Raw genomic sequence first — 22,050 nt, forward strand, 5'->3', positions numbered from 1 at the left:
GAACGTCCCCATACTTAGGTCTCAGAATACCCAAAATACACGAACGCCGTTAAAAACAGGGTCGGAACAATCCGTCAAGTTACTTTTTATTGGACTGTGGAACTTTGATCCATATCAGATGGATCAACCTAAAACTCGCCTTATCTCAACATACTTATTATAAAATGCACTCGAGAAAATTAAATTAGGTACTTACATAGCAGCACACTTGAGAAACAGAGTAATTAAACTAATTAATGACTCTAGCATAAATATAATCGAATATAACTCAAGAAGTTTTCTAACGATGAGTTCCAATCAAGGAAAATAAGTTTTAATTCAAGAAAGTAGTTTTGGATCTGGACCATTGGGAGACTTCACTTGTCTGCCTTTCCGTTGAAGGTTCACACTGGTCCAGTTGATTCTTGCTCTGCTCTCGTATTTGTTTGGTCTCCTATATCAGATAGGACAGCTCTACTCTAGTTTTCTACGATGGAAATTGCGAATAACAATTTCCCACTGTGTATATTTGACAACTTTCCCGCAGTTGTAATTCGGTTGTTCTGATCTTTTATTTGATGTTTTCAGTTGTCGCGAAAAAACTTAGCATGACAAGGCTCCATTCGAATTTTTGAAAAATAAAACTTCATTCCAAAACCACGTATTTTCGTGCTCCTCAAGGTCAAACTTCCAGATATGACCGACTGGCACATACTCCCCGGACTCAAGATCGATGTCCTCATCGCGTTCTGCCGTATGTCAGTGAATCCCCAGAAACCCGAGTGTTACTCAAGATACAGTGCCAGTGGTCATTTACAGAAGTTTGCAGCAGACTTAAGTTTATCTACACCCCAAAATTCACAACCATGTAAAATTTTCACACTATCGCTAAACAGCAATCAAAATCTGCACACACCTGCACCTGTGAATTTTCGCTTTTTAAGCTAGTACTTTAAAATTTCTTTTGTCCTATTCAATCAGGAAATTTTCTTGCAGCATTTTGATTTATATAATAGATATAATATATTAATAACAATATCTCATTTGTTAAAATTTCTTTTTCGTGAACCTAGATTTCATCCAAGTTCACCACCAAGCCCCTTTCCTTCCCTCTCAAGACTCAAGACTCTAGAATTCCCCACTGAGCCACCTGCTCACCTCGCGTTCTTCGCCTTCGAGATACCAGACCCAGATGCATTTGACACCGTGATCTGCTTCAACAGTGATTCTTCGTCATCGGAGCTAATCACGATCTCTTTCCAGGCTTTCAGCTGTTCATAGGACCGCATCCATTCCCTTTTCTCCTGCAATCTCTTCGCTTGATTGGGCAAACTCTTCACCCTCGACTCTCGGCTCAAACAGAAGGAATTGGGCAGACTCAGGCTCACGTTCTTCGCCAAGTCTTCCTCTAGTATCGACTCTCTCGCCTTGGTGTTGTCACGGACACTCTCCCAACTTTTTTCCACCCCGTCGTGATCGCATTTCGATGGGTCAGCAGAGGTCTCTTGAAAGCCTCCGGTCCTTTCTCGGCCTGGAACTGTCGATATTCCTTCTGATATTTCCTCATATGATCCTTCGTTATCATGTATAACCAGGACGTCAACGTCGCTCGAAACCACGGAAAGAACCTTTAGCGGCTCCATACGTGTCTGACTTCCATTGGTATGGCGAATACCTTGCATGCAGTCTCAAACAACTCAAGTCTCCTGTTGTAATCTATCGCGTAAATCGACTCTGCCGTTGGCGTCTTCGATTCCCGATACTTCGTTACGTTTTCTTCAATCCATCGTAGCACAATTTTTTACGATTGTAATTATTCAGCTCGAAAGTCTTAGTTTGTCTATAACTCATTAGCCAAAAAACTTATCAGAGACTAGTTTAAGGACATTCGGAACCTTCAGGGCATTCTAAACTGATACGAGCAGCCTTGTTTGAATATGGAAGGATGTAATGTGCTGGGGAAGGGGATTGTAATTGAAAAGTGCTAAAATTAATTATATCATTTATATTAAAGCTAAGCACGTTTCTGGTTTGTGGTTTCCCAAAGTTCAACCCTTGAGATGACTTTGATTGGTCTGCGGTCAACGTTCTCATTTTTGCGTTGGGCTTTATTTGAAAATGTGTTCGAAATTTATCTTTCGACGATGTGTTACAATCAATGCTGAGACATAATATTCAAGCTTTTAAAGTAGTTTATTGCTTAGTTGCAAGACAACTCGAGACGTACTCTTTATAAAAGTCTCTACCAATCGTCAAAAACTTTGAATTGAAATCCTACAGTAAATTTTGTAGTGAACAAAATTTTCCTTTTTTAAAATCTATATCGCAACCCATTGATCGAAAGAACCTAAAAGCGGGAAATGCTTAGCCTTTTTTTTGAAATATTTTCTTACACTGACAAGACTCTCAAACCAGAGCCATATTTAAAAACGTTTATCACAACAGAGAAGCTTAGTCTGCTCGGTTAATTTATTAGCTATTCTGTAGACACATTTTGCTTGCTCAGTTTCCTTTTCAACAGAAAAAAGTTTAACAGCCTTCCTTACTTCTCCATCTAACAATGTATTAACCCATTATCGAATTAAAGAAAGAACTCGTTCAATTTAAAACTTGATTATTATTCCGACTTTCGATACGAAAGTAACAAAATATTCGTGCTCGGGGTGGGTTTTTTTTACCTGTGACAAAAAATTTTTTACCTGTGACCAAATGTTCCTAAAACTACGAGGGTTTAAAGATTGCCATTTTGGTCAATTTGGGACGTTCAAAACTGGTTGATAGAAGCTTATTTGCCATTATTGATTTGCTACAAGGAGCGAATTTTATCCTTTTGTACTTTTCATCGCCCTTAGGGGGATGATTTTCATAAAAATTTTCAAATTTTAGAAAATAAAATTTTTTATTTTGTTTTATTTCATTTATTTTTTTTAATGTTATCACTGCTTCATAAACCTTAAAATGCAGTCGGAACATCCAGGGCTTTGTCTTGATACGAGTAGTCTTGTTTTAAATTGACGCGCTCGTTAGTTTTTGAAGTGAAATAAGACTGCTCATATCAGGACGAAATCCTAAATGATAGACTGACGTTTAAAGTCGATAAAACGAATTGGTTACAAAATTGATGTAACCTTGAATAACACAAAGATTTTGATAATCATTTATGATAGCTACTCTTGATATTCTATTATTACATGAAAAAACCACTGCTTGCCAAGAAAAATCAAATTAAATGCAATCAAACTTTTATTTTTGGTGCTTGTTTAGCTAATTAAGATTCATTGTTCCTAACGGCGATCAGAAGGACTGCTTCAAAAGTTGTATTAATGTCTGCAAAATTGAGAACACCCCACACGCCATATAAAGTACAAAGTGATAGACTTCGCTCCTAGTAACAAAGCATTTATGGCAAATGGTCCGCTTCAACCAAATTGCAACAATTTGTAAGATGGATTATATCTCCGCTTACGCGTTAATAGAGCGAAATAAATTGCGCGCTAATTGTCACAAATTGACTGGAATGGCAATCCTTAAACTCCCATTACTTCACGAAAAAAGGCTCAGGGGTAACGATATCTTGTTAGATTAGTGTTCAAGGCAACAGTACTTTTTGTCTGGAGAAAAAAACACCCCGAGGACAAATGGTCTGTCACCTCTGCTTTGATCTACCGTTTTCCTGCCTTTTTTTACGATAAACGCATCAGTTTTACCGAGTAAAAATTGAATTTACAAAGTTGCTTATGAGGACAAAACGTTTTTGTAATTGCGTATTGCAGCCACTTGATAATATTAAAAAAAGGATTAAGTAATCAAAAATTATGACAGAGATAATGACACGTGGTGGGGAAACGGTAGAAAAGCTACCCTCACTCTCTAAATTGCCATTTTTCATCAATCAAACACAGTCAAAAGCAAACTATCTTGATCAAATATATTTCAACGCAGTCGAAATACTTTTTTTGAGAAACCTCTCTTGGTTGAACTGTTTTTCCTGGTCGCACTTGAACAAAATGTTTTGTCTTCTACTAAAACACAGTCGTGGCATTTACGATTGTGGTCGAGAGTCCATAAAGTTGGATATAATTAAATTAGTCGGGTTGGTCGAAAAATGAAGGACGAGTATCGGATTTTTCAAGAAGATTAAAATTGACTAGAGCGAGAAAAATTTTATACGGCGAGAAAGATGGAAATCACACGTAAATGACTGGTATTTTTCATGCTGCGTGCGTAATATCATATCATTCATTAATCAAATAAAGCTTTTTCACAAACAAACCAAGTCACAAAAATCGGCGTTCTTCAAAAAACAATCGTATCAAATATGCACGTGCAGTACAATATATGTACAAAACGTAATTGGATACATGAGATTTGAAAACAGATCCGGCTTAAGTCGCAAAACTGATTGACTATTATAATCTATCTCGATTACTTGACCATTGTACAATTCAAACAATATACTATATTTTACAGTTTTTGTAACATAAGACTACGGTTACTTTTTTGGATGTCGTCGAAATTCGCAGAGCAGTTGGGTGATCTGGAAAAGAGATACTTTCTGTTCCGGAGGCAGCTGAAGACTTTTCTGGATGCTCTGCGTTTCTTCCGAGAAAACACTAATCAAGCCCAGGGCCAACTCAGAACTGTGCGAGAAATGGAGGGATTGCTGAATGGGTGAGTACGATGGAGTAGAATGCAGTAATAGTTGGGGTAACAGCCTCCAAATTTGTTCAACCAGCTCTCGTTCTAATTTGGTCAACCAGCTGTCGAGAAGATAAAACGATCGTCGAGCAATTGTTAATTCCGAGATAAATATACAGTAACTTAATCTTGCAAAGTTAGCATCAAGAGTGGTTAGAAACAATATCCAAGGGTGACAGACAGATCCAAGGACAAACACCTGCTAATCAATTAGTCTAGCACCAAGAGTGAACAATTGATTGACAGCTTTGGAAATGAACTAAATTACTCAATACGACACTTCTCCTTCGATAATGAAAACTTTAGTTAAGTAGAAATAATTTCGCAGGTTTACTTTAATGACTGAAATAGATGGTTAGAAAAATAGGTGGTTGATTGATTGCAGATAGTTGAAAAGAATTACTAGCTTCATGTTACAGTATACAACTCAGACTTTAAAATGACGACTTTTTGTTAATAACTAAAGGATCACTGATAGTGATAGCGATTGAGTTTTAAGCCAGTAGTGACTCACCCTCTCCCTGGGTTAGAACAGTTTAACAAAGTTTGAAGTTTCTAGGATTCGACGATCAATTTTTTCCTTCCTTGTTCTGATTGATAAAAACAATCATTACGCCCCCCATTTTGGTGACCGCCGTTCTTTTCCGCCCACTTCTTCTAGACGTTGTGGATGATGTCTCGTCTTGGCTGTCCCCCTGGCTACTGTAAGAGACCAGCCTAGCTTTCCTGGATGAGGCTCCCTTTTTCTTTCCGGTGGTTATTGGGTTTGTTGGGTCTTGCACCCCTGGATTCTCCGTTACTTGCACCCCTGGATTTGGAGCATCCAACTCGCCGCCTAGTGCCGGAATGGTGTCCTGGTCGGTTTCAGCTTCGGCCTCTGGTATTGCTGTTGCTGAGCGTTCTACTTGTGCTTCAGGAGTGGTCGTTGCTTGCTGTTGAGTACGTTTTACCGAGATAATCGGTAGATCCTCGCTATCCTCCGATTCAGAGTAATTTTCTTCGAATCGGCGCCCGGTCCTCTCCCGTTTCTTTTCCGCAGTCCGCTTGGTCCATCGTTCCTTCACTTCGCGCGGAGTTGGCGGTGGTAGTGTTGTTTGAGTAGCCCGTTTTTTCGCTTCGATCACTGGTACCGGTAGTACGGATTTGGCTGCGGTTCTTGATTTCTTCTTTGGTATGGGTTTCGTGGCCACTCCCGATTTCCTAAGCACAACTCCATTATCTAACGTCAGTGTATGTGCACTTTCTGATCTAATATTAGAATGAACTGGTCTATACCTTTTTAAGTTTTTGTTTCCAGTGCGCTGAAACAACGATCCGGATGGTCCCGGTTGTCCTGCGGGATTTGAACTTTTCCGTATCGACGGTTCGTCATCTTGATTTCCAGCTTGATCCTCAGTAAGGCGTCGTGCATGGGTTCTGTTTTTAATGTCATAGTCGAGATCTGATCGTACACCCCAGTTTGTGTCGGCTGGATGGGGCATATCTTGCACACTAGGATCGGCGTTATCTAAACAAGCATTTTTCGTTTTTATTACCCGTGACCAATCCAGATTCTGCAGCGATGGTTTTTTAGTAAGATTCCGTAAAACGGTGTTTGCTTCTCTACCATGATGAGCTTCAAAAGGCGAAATTCTAAGTGTTGAGTTTTTTGAGAATCTGAGAGCACCAAGGGCCCGTTCGACCATTTTCTCCAAGGGTTCAGGATTTTTTTCGTGAGCGAAAGTAAGGATTGAATTCTTAAGACTTCCAATAGTACGCTCGACACACCCGGTTGCCCGATGGTCGTTTACAGGTGATTTAATGATTTCAATGCCTTCCCCATTACAAAAAGCTTTGACCGCATTTGACATGAAATTAGTTCCCTGATCGATATGGATTTTCCGTGGCACCCCGTGGTTTGATATATAACTCTTCAAGAATTTCAATATTTTGTCCGAGCGATTATTTCCACAGATCATTGCCGATGACCAACGAGAGAACCGGTCGACCGCTACGAGCACATATTTAGAGGATTCATTTAAGTAATTGATGGGACCCCAAAAATCTAATTGGACAGATTCATTCGGTTCTTTTGGTTCTGGTACAGATCCCAGTTGATTTTTACCTATTAACGTCTTTAAGTTCTTACCGGCTGCAGTACATTCAGGGCACCCCTCGGCAATGGAGGCTATTGAGCGGTAGATGTAGGGATACCAGATGTCCTTTGCGGCATCGAACATATTTGACTTTCCGTGATGGTACGCGTGTATTCTGTTATTGATTGCTGACTGGAGGTTAATTGGGATTGCTAATTTATCGTCCATCCAAACTACATTTTCCCTCACTGAGAAATCATTGACGAATTGAGCGTGATAGCGGCTCATTCGAGTAACTTTTTCATGGATTTCCGGGTCTTGTGTAACAATGAGATCGCGAATAGCGCTCAGTTGGGGGTCCGATACATAATTTGATTCTATGAATTTTAAGTTAAACAGGTCAGGTAATGCAGTAGTTTTATCAATGATCTTACAATTTCGCGGGGTAATTGACATACATACAAGGTTTGGGTCCACTGGTGGTACTGTTTCTCCTTTGAATTCCGAGGGTAACGAGAGAGTTGTATTTGTGCGTATCGATCTTGTCTCTTTGGTAATGGCTTCTAGTGATACATTTGGGGGCAATTCTTCAATTTCGTCGCTACTATTATTTAGGCTTGGATGCTGTTTGAGAAATTTCTGCCATTTGCGCATGTTTTGGTCCATGTTGTAGTTCGGTTTAAAATTTTGAGGGCTGGATGTAAGAATATTCTGATTTTGAAGATTGGATTTGGATAATTTTGAACAACTGTGTTCTGAATGAATAATAGCCCCAACTAATCCAGTGCGCATATCGCTTAGCCGTCGGCTTAAACCACGTGGTTGCATCTGATTGGTTGATTTCCGCTTACATGTTTTGCCGCCCTCTACCGAATCGTTATATGACGAAACTTCCAGTCTATTTATAGAAAGCTTCCTATTCGCTGTACAACTTTGTCCCTTGGATGTATTAGGTCCCCTGGATGTATTAAAACCAAGCGCGGTGCGAATTAGGTTGATCTTTGCCACCGTGAACATATTATCATACGTACTAATTGGCGTTGCTTCTTTACTTGGATGCCGCGATAAATAGTCCGCCAAGCCAATTTTAGCCCCCGGTTTATGCTCAATTTGAAAATCAAAGGGAATTAGTCGATCTAACCAGCGAGTTAAACGACTAAACATCGTCTTATTTTTCTTGTTATTACCGTTCAAAAGGGATATCAGGGCTTTATGATCTGTAACGATCAAAAAACTTCGGCCCAGTATGTAATTTCTAAAGTATTCAGCCCCCCACACAACTGCCAACATTTCCAATTCGTTTGTTGAGTATTTCTTTTCCGCCTCGTTAAGGTATCGCGACGCGAACGAAATTGAGCGCCATCCTTCTGGTCCCAACTGTTCCAACACCGCGCCGAGCCCATTATGGCTTGCATCGCACACTATGTGAATGTCCTTGTGGGTATCAAAGTGCCGTAATTCAACAATGTTTGAAACTTGTATCTTCAGATTTTCGAACGCGTTCTGACATTCAGGTGTCCAATTGTATTCGTTATTTTTGCTTAATAGGGGCCGCAGCGGTGCCGATGATTCGGCCAATGCCGGTAGATACTTATGCAAGCTATGTATCGACCCCATAAACGATTTTAATTGCGACAAAGTCTGTGGCGGCGTCAGCGCTTCTATTGGTTATGTTTTTCTAACCAATGGAGTAATTCCAGTCGGAGTTAGTTTTATGTCCTAGCCATTCGCATTCTCGTTGGGCGAATTTACATTTTGTCAATTTTAAAGACATATTTTCCCGATCCAGTTTCTTTAAAATTTTCTCCACCGTTGCTATGTGGTCTATTGCCGTTCCCTTGGTTACGACCAAAATATCATCGATAAACGCGTGCGCTTGCGGGTATTCGGCGAGTATACAATCCATTGCGCGTTGGAATTCCGCGGGCATTGTAGTGAGGCCATAGAATCTGGTTTTGAACCGGTATGTACCCGTCGAACGACCTCCAATTAGCGAAAAATTGCACTGGACGCTCGTCTCCGCATTTAGTGGCAATTGGCCATAAGCGTATGTTAAATCCATTGTTGTGAAATATACGTCTCCCTGTTTTTTTTCGCTAATCGTTTGCCCAACCGTGTCCATTAGTTCCTCGATATTCGGCATCTGGTATTTATTCTTATGCACTTGTTTATTTAGTTCCCTCGACTCTAGTGCCAATTTTACCGATCCGTCTTTCTTTACGGTTATTACTATTGGGGACACAAAATACTTGTCCGAGCATTCAGATAATTTTTCGATATGACCCTGTTTCAATAATTTGTCAATTTCGGCATCCACTTTTTCTTGCAACGAAATCGGGACTCGACGCCCTTTCTGTTGTACTGGGGTGAGGTTTTCAAAAAATTCAGCTGCTACTTTGTAGTTTCTTATTTTCCCTACCCTGCTAAAAAGATTTGAAAACTGCTTACTGAAGTATGTTTGCCACGAATCCAACTCCCCCTCTGGTTCCTCTGGTTCCAGTGCGTCGTGACTGCCTTCTCCAATGGACATGATTTGGTCCCCCGGTGGTTGTTGCACCAACTGGAGTCCTAGTTGGGGCATCAGATCCCTTCCAATTATTGATGGTCGGTTCCCCCCGATCACTTTTATCCTTGCCTGGATCTTCCAACCGTTGGATTGGATTGTTACTGCCATTGTTCCAATCATCTGTAGGGAATTGTTTCCATAATCCCGAAAAGCATTATCCTCCTCCGTCAGATTGTCCAGTTTTACTCCTGATGTTCCCAATGTTTTCCGTAATTCCCCGATTGTAAAAATTGAGATTGGGGATCCGCTATCGATCCACACGCGAGTAGGTTTCCCATTGACTTTTATCGGCAATTGTGCCCCAGCAATTTTCAATTCTGTCACTCCTCTCCGTTTTATGGTCATGACCATATAGTCCCCGTCAGAACTGCTGGAGTCCCACGAGTGCACCACTGGATTCTTAGTGACCCATCCAATGGAACTTGCGTGTTGTGATGCTTCTTCGTCCGCAGAATTTTCTAGTTGATGATCGTCCACATTCTCCCGTATCATTCCTACGGCTCCCTGTCCTCGTTGGTTTCCACGTTTGCCCCTGCAGGTTCTTTCGAAGTGGCCTATTTTATGGCAAAAATTGCATGTAACCCCTTTTGCTGGGCATCTGTCCAAATGTTCCCTGGTGAAATTTTGCTGATCGCAATTATAACATTTGTTGTTATTTAGGGGATTCCTTCCTCGATACGATCATCGGCCTTGGTAAGAGCCCCGGCCCCTTGAACGGTTGTTCCGGTAACCTCCCCGGATTATTCCAACTGGTTCCGATTTTATTTGGATTCCTCCTGATGATGATGATCCAGGGGTCCCCGCTGGTCCCGTGGCAACGTATGAGGATGCATACTTGCTGCCCCTTTCGTACGAGAGAGCGATCCGGTACACTTCCTCAGGTGTTTTTGTCCACTGTGAGATTCGCGGCGAAATAAAAATTCATTGGATTTAGCGAGTGTTTGGCGACCATTCCCCATTGGAATCTGTTGATCCAGAATTCCCACATCATTGGCGGTTCCGTGCATTTTGCTGGCCAAAATCCCGTGATGCCCAGTGGATTCTTTCCCCCACCTAATCCTGCTGACTGCGCCATGTCGAGAAGATAAAACGATCGTCGAGCAATTGTTAATTCCGAGATAAATATACAGTAACTTAATCTTGCAAAGTTAGCATCAAGAGTGGTTAGAAACAATATCCAAGGGTGACAGACAGATCCAAGGACAAACACCTGCTAATCAATTAGTCTAGCACCAAGAGTGAACAATTGATTGACAGCTTTGGAAATGAACTAAATTACTCAATACGACACAGCGCAGATGTTTTTCAAGAGGCAGTATTAGTACAAGTTGTTTACAGCCTAATTTTGCAGGGTAACATCAGCCGTTACTCAACACCGTCGATGTAGAAAAAATCGCATATGTACGCCAATCGAAAGCAGAGATTTTGACCTTTGTAAATTCCTTTGCTACGCCGTAAGATTGATTTTTTTATTTGGTGGAAGAAAACTGTAATGAAACGCCGGCTCTTTTCCAGTTTCCCAAACCCCTCTTAAAATTACAAAAACAGGTGTTCAAAAGTTGTTCTTACTAAATTTTGCATATAAAAAATGTAAAAACTACTTGTTTACCTGTTCAAGCTGACACACGTTTTGATGCAGTTGATAACATGAAAAATCATTTAAAGTAAACTTTGGTTTATTGATATTCCATAAAAACTAAAGGATGGAACTGAAAAAGAGCCAAAACGCCCAATTTTTTGCCTGGTACTTGATATAGACGCTAAACAAATCAGCTGAAGATGAAATGTTTTTTTTTCAGCGCGGGCCAAGCAAATGCGACCTACAAAGGTGCAGTAAAACTCTGGTTTGAAGTTTACGACGAACTTAGAAGTGTAATTCAGAATCAACTCGTAGCCGCACAAGCTTGTGCTCCAGAGGTAAAAACAGCACATTTTTGCTCTTTTCTACTCCCTCTCACATATAAATTTATCTCTGAAAACTGAGATGACGGTGCTTGTAAAAAAGCTAACATTTCAAATGATTTTTGATTTCTAATTGACTTAATTCGCTGGTACAAAACACTTTTTCGGCTCTTTTTCCTTCCCCCCCCACCTCACTCAAACATGAATTTTATGGTCTAACGAAGGGTTTTACGAGGTTAATTATGAAGACCAAATATGTTTGTCATGGCCGAATTAGTCTGCATGTCAATTTTCATGACAATCGGACAAAGTGATTAGTAATTTCAAATATTAAAATTAGCAGGTGGGGGGAAAAGGAAAAAGAGCCACTTTTTCGTGTACGCGCTGCAAATTTTTTCGAAAACATATTTGGTCTCCATACTTCTAACCTTTTAAAACCCAGCATTGCACCATAAAATAAATTGGCTCTTTTTCAGTACCCCCTTTGATTTTTTCTGAAATTCTGAAAATTTGAAAAGTTTATATAACATTGTCATATTGGAACCTGATCTAAACTACATTTTATGATTGGATAAATTAGATATTTTACCACTGTAAAGTATTTAATATTTACCAATCATGATCCATCTAACTAACAACCCACTTATTTGTAAGTGCTGAAATTACTTGTAATTTCAGCACCAGAGAGATTTGAATTTAACTTAGAAATTAGTTGCCTCTCCAAGAGAACTTCAGCAGTCGCAATAAACCAGTATACCCTAGATCTATTGAGCCTAGCAGAGACTAGTTAAACAACCTGAGACTAGATAGTATAAGAGTAAGATTAGGATCGGTATTAGACTAAGAAGTTGCGCGAATCTATCCGGCCGAAAATAAGATAGCGTGACGAGCAGACGGTGTACCCTATCCGAAATTACTCTATGAGTTAACCACATCGGTTCTAACTCATCTGGTGCGACCATAAGTCTCGAACAAGACCTTAATAGCTTAGAATTAACCAAAAATAGATTAGAATTTAGACAAAACATTTTCAAAATGTTATACGACGATAATTTAATCGAAATGTCTCTACGACTCAATAGATCAGAGCCAATATTCCGAACGACAACAGAACTACCCGGAATTGCAAGAAGACCTCGAACCAGAGACGACATACGACAAAGTAGAAACTTACCAAATAGTTATATGATAGTACGGCAAAAGCCAACACAAACTTTTATATTTAGAATTTCATTAGCAATGAATTTAGATTTTCATTCACAAACATAAAATCTTGAAGTCATTCCTCATAATCATCTCAGGCGCTAAACAAAATTATAAATATACAATAACGATTGATAAAAAGATCTCAGATCGTTTTTCTAAATTCTGCAGTATTATATAAAACATGTTTGGAAAATATTTATTGAAAATCAAAACAAAAACTAATAGCATGACAATAAATTGTTAGTAATCATAAAATCATCAGTTGTCCCAGCTTCATCACCTAAACATAACAGCAATCATAAGCTCACTAATATCATTAAAACACTAAATTTTTTCCTTAAACAAATTTAAACCATTTTAAACTTAAAATCACTTAATTTTAAAAATCAGATCATCAAGGCTTATCCTTGGATCTTAATTCATTTTCTATTTAATTAAATTTTAAAACTTGATCATCAAGGCCTATCCTTGGATCGAAAAGAACAATTTTGTTCTCCCCCACCCACTTAGTTAGTGTCTAACGACCTCAAACGTCGATTCACTATCCAACCCTTTCAAAAAACCCAAGACTAATATAAATTTTTCAACAAAACTAACCATTCAAATTAGGATAAACAGTGAAGAACTTCGGTTATTCATCCTTCACTTGAACCCTCCTCTTATCAAGACCCAGGATAAATCTTAGACTTAGTAAGTTTAAAATAGTATCTAACGAACTACTCGCGTTCTAATTATACCTGAACCTTGTGGATCGATTTACTATTCTCCAACCCTTGAACACAATCACTACCCCTAAGTAAGATTAAGTAAGTTAACACCTTAGCTTATACTAGCCACGAGAAAGTAAAAAATCATTCTTCGGAATTGATATACTTTTCTCTCCAACCCTGAACAAATAGACCCAGGTTAAGCTAACCAAAAAAATCGTAAGGACTAACAATTTAAGAAAATAGAAATCATCTAACAACTTTTTGCATCCGTCATCCTAAACCTTATGTCATTTAAAAATCTAGTAAATAAACAAACAATCGTTTTACACAATTGCGAAATAGATAACAAAAAATACGATCTTGTAATCACACCTCATACACAAACAGTTGGATATATTAGAACAAAACGACAAACACTAAAAAGAAAAATAATAAACAAACAAAGACAAATAACACGAAAAAGATTTTCCAAAAATAGAAACGCATTTTCAGAATCAGAAGCCAGCAATTTAGACGAACTTTATAAATTAAAAGAATCTATAGATAAAAATTGCCCCATTCACGATCAATTATATTTTTCCGACTCAGAAACAACTTCAAATTCATCAAAAAGAGGAAAAAGAAGAATAAAAAAGCAATATAAACACAAACCAGTACACTTATATAACTGGAATCAACCAATTAGACACATCGATAATTACCTATTAACAGTCATTAAACGAAAACATGAGCCAAACACACACTCCAAGTGAAGATAGTCCAGATGATGACGATATCTTCCCCTTCCTCGTAGATGCACCCAATGATAGAGGACAGCATATACTTTGCAAAAAATTACTTCTAAATTTCTTTGAACCCGGAATTAGCCCATGTAAAGCAGAGTTCCCAGATGTAAAAATAAAAAGACAAATTATTGATCACTATCTGAAAGATATATGTAATTTGACACAACAGTACGGAATCTACACCATAGAATTCACCTCACCAAACCCGAATCACCGCAAATATGTAATTCAAACAGACGACCTTGACTTAGAATTTTCAAAAGTATTCTCAGAATATATAAAAAGCATACAATATCATAACTCACAAAGAGCAAACTCCATATTCACTAATGAAGTTTTTGCCATAATATATAGTTATATCTCAATATTAGAAAACGAAATCCCAATCCCAAATGTCTCACCGACAGAGACATCTAAACATATAAGGGTACGACATGAAATCACACTATTTTCAACTTTCCTACATATAATTAAAGAAAATTCACTAAAGATGATGTTTCACAACATACAAAACATGACTTACAAAAAATTTTGGCATGGTTTATAATAGATTATTTCACACATAATATAGATTTAATTTCACAGGCTAGAAAAAATTTTAGACCTCAAAATTCAAACGATGATACCGCCATCACAGAACAGTCAGACTACGTTTGGGACCCCGAATGGTCTCATTATGCATTTATAAATATCCCACAATCAATCGCAAGTCAAGCAATAAGTACAATATCTTATACAAGAGATTATGTAAGAGTAGTACCATTAACTATTGATGCAACACCATTAAACTACAATACATTTTTACCTGATACGCGAAATAACAGTTTAAATTCGACCGTCATACACAATGAAAACCTTAATGGAACTAGGAATCTCACTCAACAAGATATTCAGACACCATCACACTTCATAAATGAAGAAATCGTCCAAACAACAACAACTACACAACAAAGTATTTCACCGATACGTCCAAATTTAACAACACCAAGAAATACAAACACTTCACTAGCACAGGTAACCTTACAGTCAACCGTTAAACCTTCGGTTGCTCCAAAATATTCACAAATGGATTATCAAACATATAGACCCACGACAATACCGTCAAAAACACGCAGAACATTCACAAGAAACAATTTTGCGGAACACAATTATAATTACACGCATTCATCAAAAACAAACTATCCCCCACGAAAAAAAAATAATAATCAGATAAGATCTCAATACTGGGATAATCCAATAACAATAAGCAACTCAGTAAATTTTTAAACTAATTCACATCCTCCACAGGATCGTAGTGAAAATTACCCATTCTTTCAACAGAATAAAAATAAAAAACAAGCACCTCATCAAACGGATTATCTATCCTCTGATGATGATTATTTACAACCAGATATATTTGCACCATACAATCAAAAATATCATGGACAAAGAATACAGAAACCACATACAAATCATAGAATTTTTTCTCCACACCCAACAGATACACAAAATCAACAACCAATGCAAAAGCAAAACCCAATTAATACACAATTTTTTCAACCAATTCAACCACAAAACCCAATGGATACACACTCGTATCAACCAACACAAATGTAAAATGAAATACCACTCCCATATTACCTTCAACAACACGAAATAACAAACAATCAACTTTCAAATTTTTCACAAATGCCAAATGCAGCAGAATCATTACAAATGACAATGAATCCATACCTTATGGGTGGATCATCAATAACATCAAACAAACATTAATGGTATTCACAGGAACAGACCCTGAATATTCTGTAGAAGATTATTTAAATGCAGTAACAGCAAATTTAATTTTAAATATAGGACCTGAACCAATTAATACGCCACTACATCAAAACTGGATACATCGACGCACAGCGTTGATACAGACAACCTTATACGGCGCAGCCCAAAAATGGTTTTCAGTATTGCCTATAGAAATAAAATCAAATTGGAAGAGATTTACACAAGAATTTTCAAAATTGTTTGACTCCGAAAGAAACAAACAACAACAAAGAGTTTTATGTAATGAAATTCGCAGATTACCAAATGAAACCATTAAACAATTAGCAGTACGTATCGAAACACTAGTTCGAAAAGCATATTCATTAAATACACACGACTATAAAAACACAAAGATGACAGAAATCTTAATGATGACCTTAACACCTCAATTAAGGAAAATAGCAATAAAAAAGAGAGCATCACATCCCTCCTCAATTCGAGAGCCCGATTTAGATTTTCGAAAACTAGTAGACAAACTAGAGCAAGCGGAAATCACAATGAAACTTGAAGGAACAGAAAATCAAAAATTACAATATGTTAACCGAATCGAAACAAATACCACAAATATCAACAATATACAGGATTCAGAAACAGACCTCGTTGAAAAAAATCACTGAAATACTCAATATTTATGAAAAACACCCAAATTTTAAAGGCAAACCATCTTTCAAAAAATGGTGTAATTATTGCCGACGATACGGACATAGTATTTCTGAATTTAGACAAAAACAACAGGACAATCAAAACAAACCTCAAAAATATAAAGAACCAAATAAATCATTCTATCAGTACATGAAGAAAGATCAAAATCTACCGAACAAAAATGTATACAGCAACAACAGTTCAGGAAAACCACTTCCGAACAATACCAATTACACGAGAACTCAATCACCATATAACTCAAGTCATAGAGGAAGATCACCAGAACGAAGAAATACACAAAACTCGTCACAAAATCATTACAATAGACCAAATAGTCGAAATAACTATTCCAGATCAAATTCAAATACAACACAATTTGTTTCTAGATCTAATTCCCAATCAAGAAATAAATACTATCCAAACAATCAATCACGAAACTCATCATACAATAGAAATAGAAACTACTCCAATAATCGAAATAGAAGTTATTCAAACAACCGAAATCAGAATTACTCGAACAATTGATCAAGGAATAACTCATATAATAGATCAAACTATAACAGACCAAACAATAATTATCAAAACAAATCACGAAATAATTCACAAAATCGACATTCAAGTTATAATAATCGTTATAGAAATTATTCCCAATCACCACACAGAAATAATAACCATTAAAATAATTCTAATAATCGCCACAGAAGTAGTACACCTAAACATCAAAGAAATATTAATCAAGTACAATCAAATCCAGAAACAACATCAGACCCCCCAGGTATTGATGACACAGGAAATAACGAACTACAACTAAATCAAATAAACTGTGAATCATCAGATTCAGAAAGTGATACAGAAAACACTATCTCCATCAATATGATAGCAGTCGAAAATGACTACGAACCTATTATATATGAACAACCTTTTTCATCACATATATATGAAAATCAATTAGAACTCCTTCACAATTATTATATTGAACCTATCCATTCCACACAAACGGCACAAGAAACTAACGAAATCAACACTACAAATCAATCCAATGAAAATGACAAAACAAAATGCTTGAATACAAATCACATCTATCAAAATATACAAAAAGAACAACCCAAAGAAAAAATTTGGACAATACCATTTCTTTTAGAAAGTCCAAGAAACAAAGAATTTCAACCACCAGATCTTGAAATTGATTTTTTAATTGATTCAGGAGCAGAATCAAACATAATAAACATTCTCACATGGAATGAGATAAAATCATTACACCCAAAACTAACACCTCTTGAAACCTCCAGTAAACTAGCAACAGCACAAGGATCAACATTGGTAAACTATGGAAAAATTCAATTATTTCTTCTCCCCACAAGAACAATAGAGCAAAATAAAATTTTAAATAAACCATTTAAACAAATATTCCATATCACTGATATTAAGCACAATATCATTGGAATACCATTCATCTCTAAATATATACCAACAATCAACATTTTGAATAGTAAAATACTAATCAAAGATAAATACACAAAAACAAAAGACACATCCCTAACATTTTTTCAAAGATTAAATAAACAACCACCATTCTTTTCAAAATTTTATCCGATATATAACCAACAAAGAAAACACCTGAAACCACTATCAGGAAACATATATAATTTTTCAATAAAACAAGTTCACCAATATGATAAAAAAACAAAATAAACAACAACTCTATATGTCAGATTTTGAATTCAAACCTATCCATAAGTTTTTCAAAATCACAATTTCATCCATAAAATATTTGAAAAACTCGAATTCAGATATTATTTCTTTACATGTATACAACAATACACCCTATCAAGTAACATTACCATAGGACTTTTAGGCTATTGCGAAACCAACGCTACGATATCACCAATACACGAAAAAGCATACCGCGTAAATAATATACTCCAATTATTAGATATTTGTCAATCCACAATTCTTAATGAAGAATTATCCATAAATAATATAATAAGTAATGAAAAAAGAAATACAGATTATTTCACAAAAACCCCATATTTCAAACCCACATTCAACATAAATAGCTATACAGAGAATCAACAGAAATTTTTAACAATGTTTAACTTCCAGCATTCACAAATAACACAAGACGAATTTGATAAGTTAGCCAAACAGCTAATAAAATATTCATCAGTCTATGCAACATCTAAATTTGATGTTGGCAAAATCAGTTCATCACTACATCTCCCATTAAAACCTGACGCAGTTTTCAAAAAACAAAGAGCAAGTAAAGTACCATTTCATTTACACGATAAAGTGAACAGATTACTCGATATTTTAGAACAATACAAAATTATATCACCGGTAAACAAAGAAGAACAACCAAAAGGTAACACATTTATCAACCCTGTTATCATCCTAGCAAAAGGAGAATCATTAAAAATAATTCTAGACGCTAGATATCTTAATTCACTAATAGACGAATCAAAATGCAATTGGCCTATTGAACCAATACAAGTTATTTTAACAAAAATAAACGGAAAATACTTTACAACCGCAGATATGAATAGTGCATACAATCAAATGCCACTAGATGAACAATCGCGACGCTTAACACAATTTGTTATTGGAAATCAGCAATATGAATTCAACCGCCTATTCTATGGAATATCCATAGGACCAGCAGCATTTTCAGCTTTTATGAGCAAAATTTTTAGACCACTAATACTCAAGAAAAACGCAATCACCTATTTAGACGATGTTTTTATGCAATCACAGACAAAAGAAGAAATGTTCAATGTTTTAGAACACTATCACAAAATACTTCAGAACGAAAATCTGAAGGCCGCCCCCGATAAATCACACTTCTTTTTAACACGAGTTAAATTCTTAGGACATAATATAGAAAGAAAAACAATCACTCCATTAAAATTACGCATTGATGCTATTCAGAAGCTCCAACCACCAACAAACAAAAAGTAAATCCAGGAATTCCTTGGAATGTTAAATTTTTTAAGCAAATATGTCTATAAAATGCAGTTAAACCTAAGACCATTCTATAATATACTTAGACAACAAAATAATTTTGAATGGAACACAGAACATCAAGCACGATTTGAAGAAATTAAAAAACTCTTAACTGAACAAATTTCGAATACAATCCCAGATCCAAATCAACCATTCTATGCAATGTGCGATGCTTCGAATTTTGGCATCGGCGCAGCATAACTACAATCACACAATGGAACAAACAAAATGAATCTTATATCAGCAAATTCTCGATTATTCACTCAAGCAGAGCTAAGACTCTCAACTCTAATGAGAGAATGTACAGCCATAATATATACACTAACAGAATATGAATTTCTGATACTTGGATCAAAACATCCAACAGTTCTATTCACAGATCACAAACCAATCAATTTTCTCTTTACACAAAAATCTAATCCAAATCACCGAGTTTATAGATTTCAATTAATTCTAATGAAATTCCCAAACTTACATATAATTTGGACAGCAGGAAAGAATCTTGCATTACCAGACACTTTAAGTCGAAATACACCACCTGAATTACTTACACGTAAAACTACAGTTGAAATACCCAAAAATATAAAATTTTACCTTGCAGAAAACGAAACATCACCCCGACTAGAATGCAAATATGCAGTAAAAACTGACGTTGAACAATCACAGATAAATAATCTACAACACTTCCCACTTTATTTAGATTGCCAAAACAACCACTACGAAGTTGATCTATTTGGAACATCAACTTTTAAACCAATCCCATATTCACAATGGATAAAAAATAACACCCAACAAAAAAGAGTAAAACAACATCCACATAAAAAAGACCTTTTCCATTAATTGAAAAAGAAAATCTAACTGATAAAATAAATTTATCAGGACCACAAACAAACGATTCAAAATACACAATAAATCAAGTTTTTAACCTCCATGACCCACTTGATACAATTCCTTTATCTAAATTAGAAATTGAAAACATTTTTCTCCCTCCAACAGAAAAAATTACAATCCCAACCTTGAAACAATATCAAAATCTTGACCCAGTAATTAGACAACTAAAATCATGGCACAAATACAAAACTAAACCCGTCAAGGCAGATACAACGATTTTAGGAAATAAAAAACTCCTCCGATATTTTCGAAAATTTAATAATACAACAATTAACGAAAACACAGAACTTCTAGAATACCAATTAAATGAATCTACAGTTCCCTGTCTCCCCTTAAGTATGATCCTCATAGCTTTTAATATTTCACATACACAAAACATTAAAGGACACTCTGGATCAGAGAAAACATATTCAAATTTCATACAAAACTTTTATTTTCCAAATGCACCAATTTGGATAAAAGTACTATGCAATGATTGTATAGTATGTCAGCTAAATAAACCTTATCCAAATCAAAAACAAATAGCACAAAAACAAGATTTTAAAGGACAAAGTTTGTACTTTAACCATCGTATTTCATTTGATACAAAAGGACCAATTTCACCCTCATCCGAAGGAAACTCCTACATCATGGTAATTGTTGACGCATTCACACATTATGTAGCACTTAACCCAGTACCACATTGTAACGCTTATTATGCTTACACAACACTTTATGAACACTGGATAGCCAAATTCGGACTACCAGAAATTTTAGTTACAGATAACGGTACAGAATTCATAAATAATGAAAACATCACACTAGGTCATTTATATAACATCAAACACAAACCACGTACATCTCACGCACTTTGGACAAACGGCTTAGTCGAAGGTATGAACCGTTCACTACAAGAATGGTCAGCAGATGTAAAACTATTTCCCTTAGCATATAATTCACAAATCACGACAACTCTAGGAATGTCACCATACGAAATGGTTTTTAACCAAAAGCCACGCAAACCAATTATGTTTACAGCAAACTCTCATAAAAATGCACAAAGCCATTGCCAACCGAATAAAGACTCAATTTGTTATAACCTACCTTTACACACACACGATGAAGATCAATTTCATCACCCACAAATTCTTAAATTAGCCTCCGGTACACACACCGAATGGATTTTAAACAGAGATAAAAGACACAATGAAATTTACCAAAAAGTAACAAAAAAGTTGTTACAAAGGCAAAACATTAATGAACAAATAAATTCACGCTTTACACCAGCCTCCGATTTAAAAATTGGAACATTTGTTTTAATACCCAATTTTAACACTCAAAAAGGAATTTCTAAAAAATTACAACCCCTTCGTAAAAGACCATACCAAATAATTGCCAAACCCACTGATGTCACATATAAAATCACCGACTCAGACCAAAAAGAAATTGTTCAACATCGAAACAACCTATTACCTTATTACCCAAAAGAATACGCACTACGCGAACTAACTCAATTCTATTCTTTCACAGGTTTAAAAGTTATTCAAAATAACCCACATACGGAAAATAAAACAAAGGAACAACACGACATTCACCTCGAAAACTAAAATAAAAAATCAACTAAAATGAAAAACAATACAAAAAAGCTAGATCCAAATATACCTCAAAAAGAAAGAAAAAATAGAAAAATGACAGAAAAAATAATACCCCAAGAACAAATCGACAAATCAGAACATAGAGAGTCATCACGACTTAAAAATCAACCAAGTAAAAACTATAAAACATTCATCCCACAATCTAAAATATTAAAGAAAGTCGAATTT

General features: G+C 36.3%; 1 protein-coding gene across 2 annotated transcripts in view; it reads left to right on the top strand.

The window, feature by feature from the left end:
• Window positions 1-4,281: 4,281 nt before the first annotated feature.
• Window positions 4,282-22,050, top strand: part of LOC134839065 (uncharacterized) — a 53,481-nt gene continuing 35,712 nt past the window's right edge. For both annotated transcript variants that reach the window (XM_063854475.1, XM_063854476.1), the window contains exons 1-2: window positions 4,282-4,650; window positions 11,118-11,235. In XM_063854475.1, coding sequence (XP_063710545.1) covers window positions 4,484-4,650; window positions 11,118-11,235 — 285 coding nt within the window. In that variant the 5' untranslated portion in view covers window positions 4,282-4,483. The remainder of the gene's footprint in view (window positions 4,651-11,117; window positions 11,236-22,050) is intronic.

The sequence above is a fragment of the Symsagittifera roscoffensis genome, chromosome 2 (assembly GCF_963678635.1).
Source record: "Symsagittifera roscoffensis chromosome 2, txSymRosc1.1, whole genome shotgun sequence".
Taxonomy (NCBI): domain Eukaryota; kingdom Metazoa; phylum Xenacoelomorpha; order Acoela; family Convolutidae; genus Symsagittifera; species Symsagittifera roscoffensis.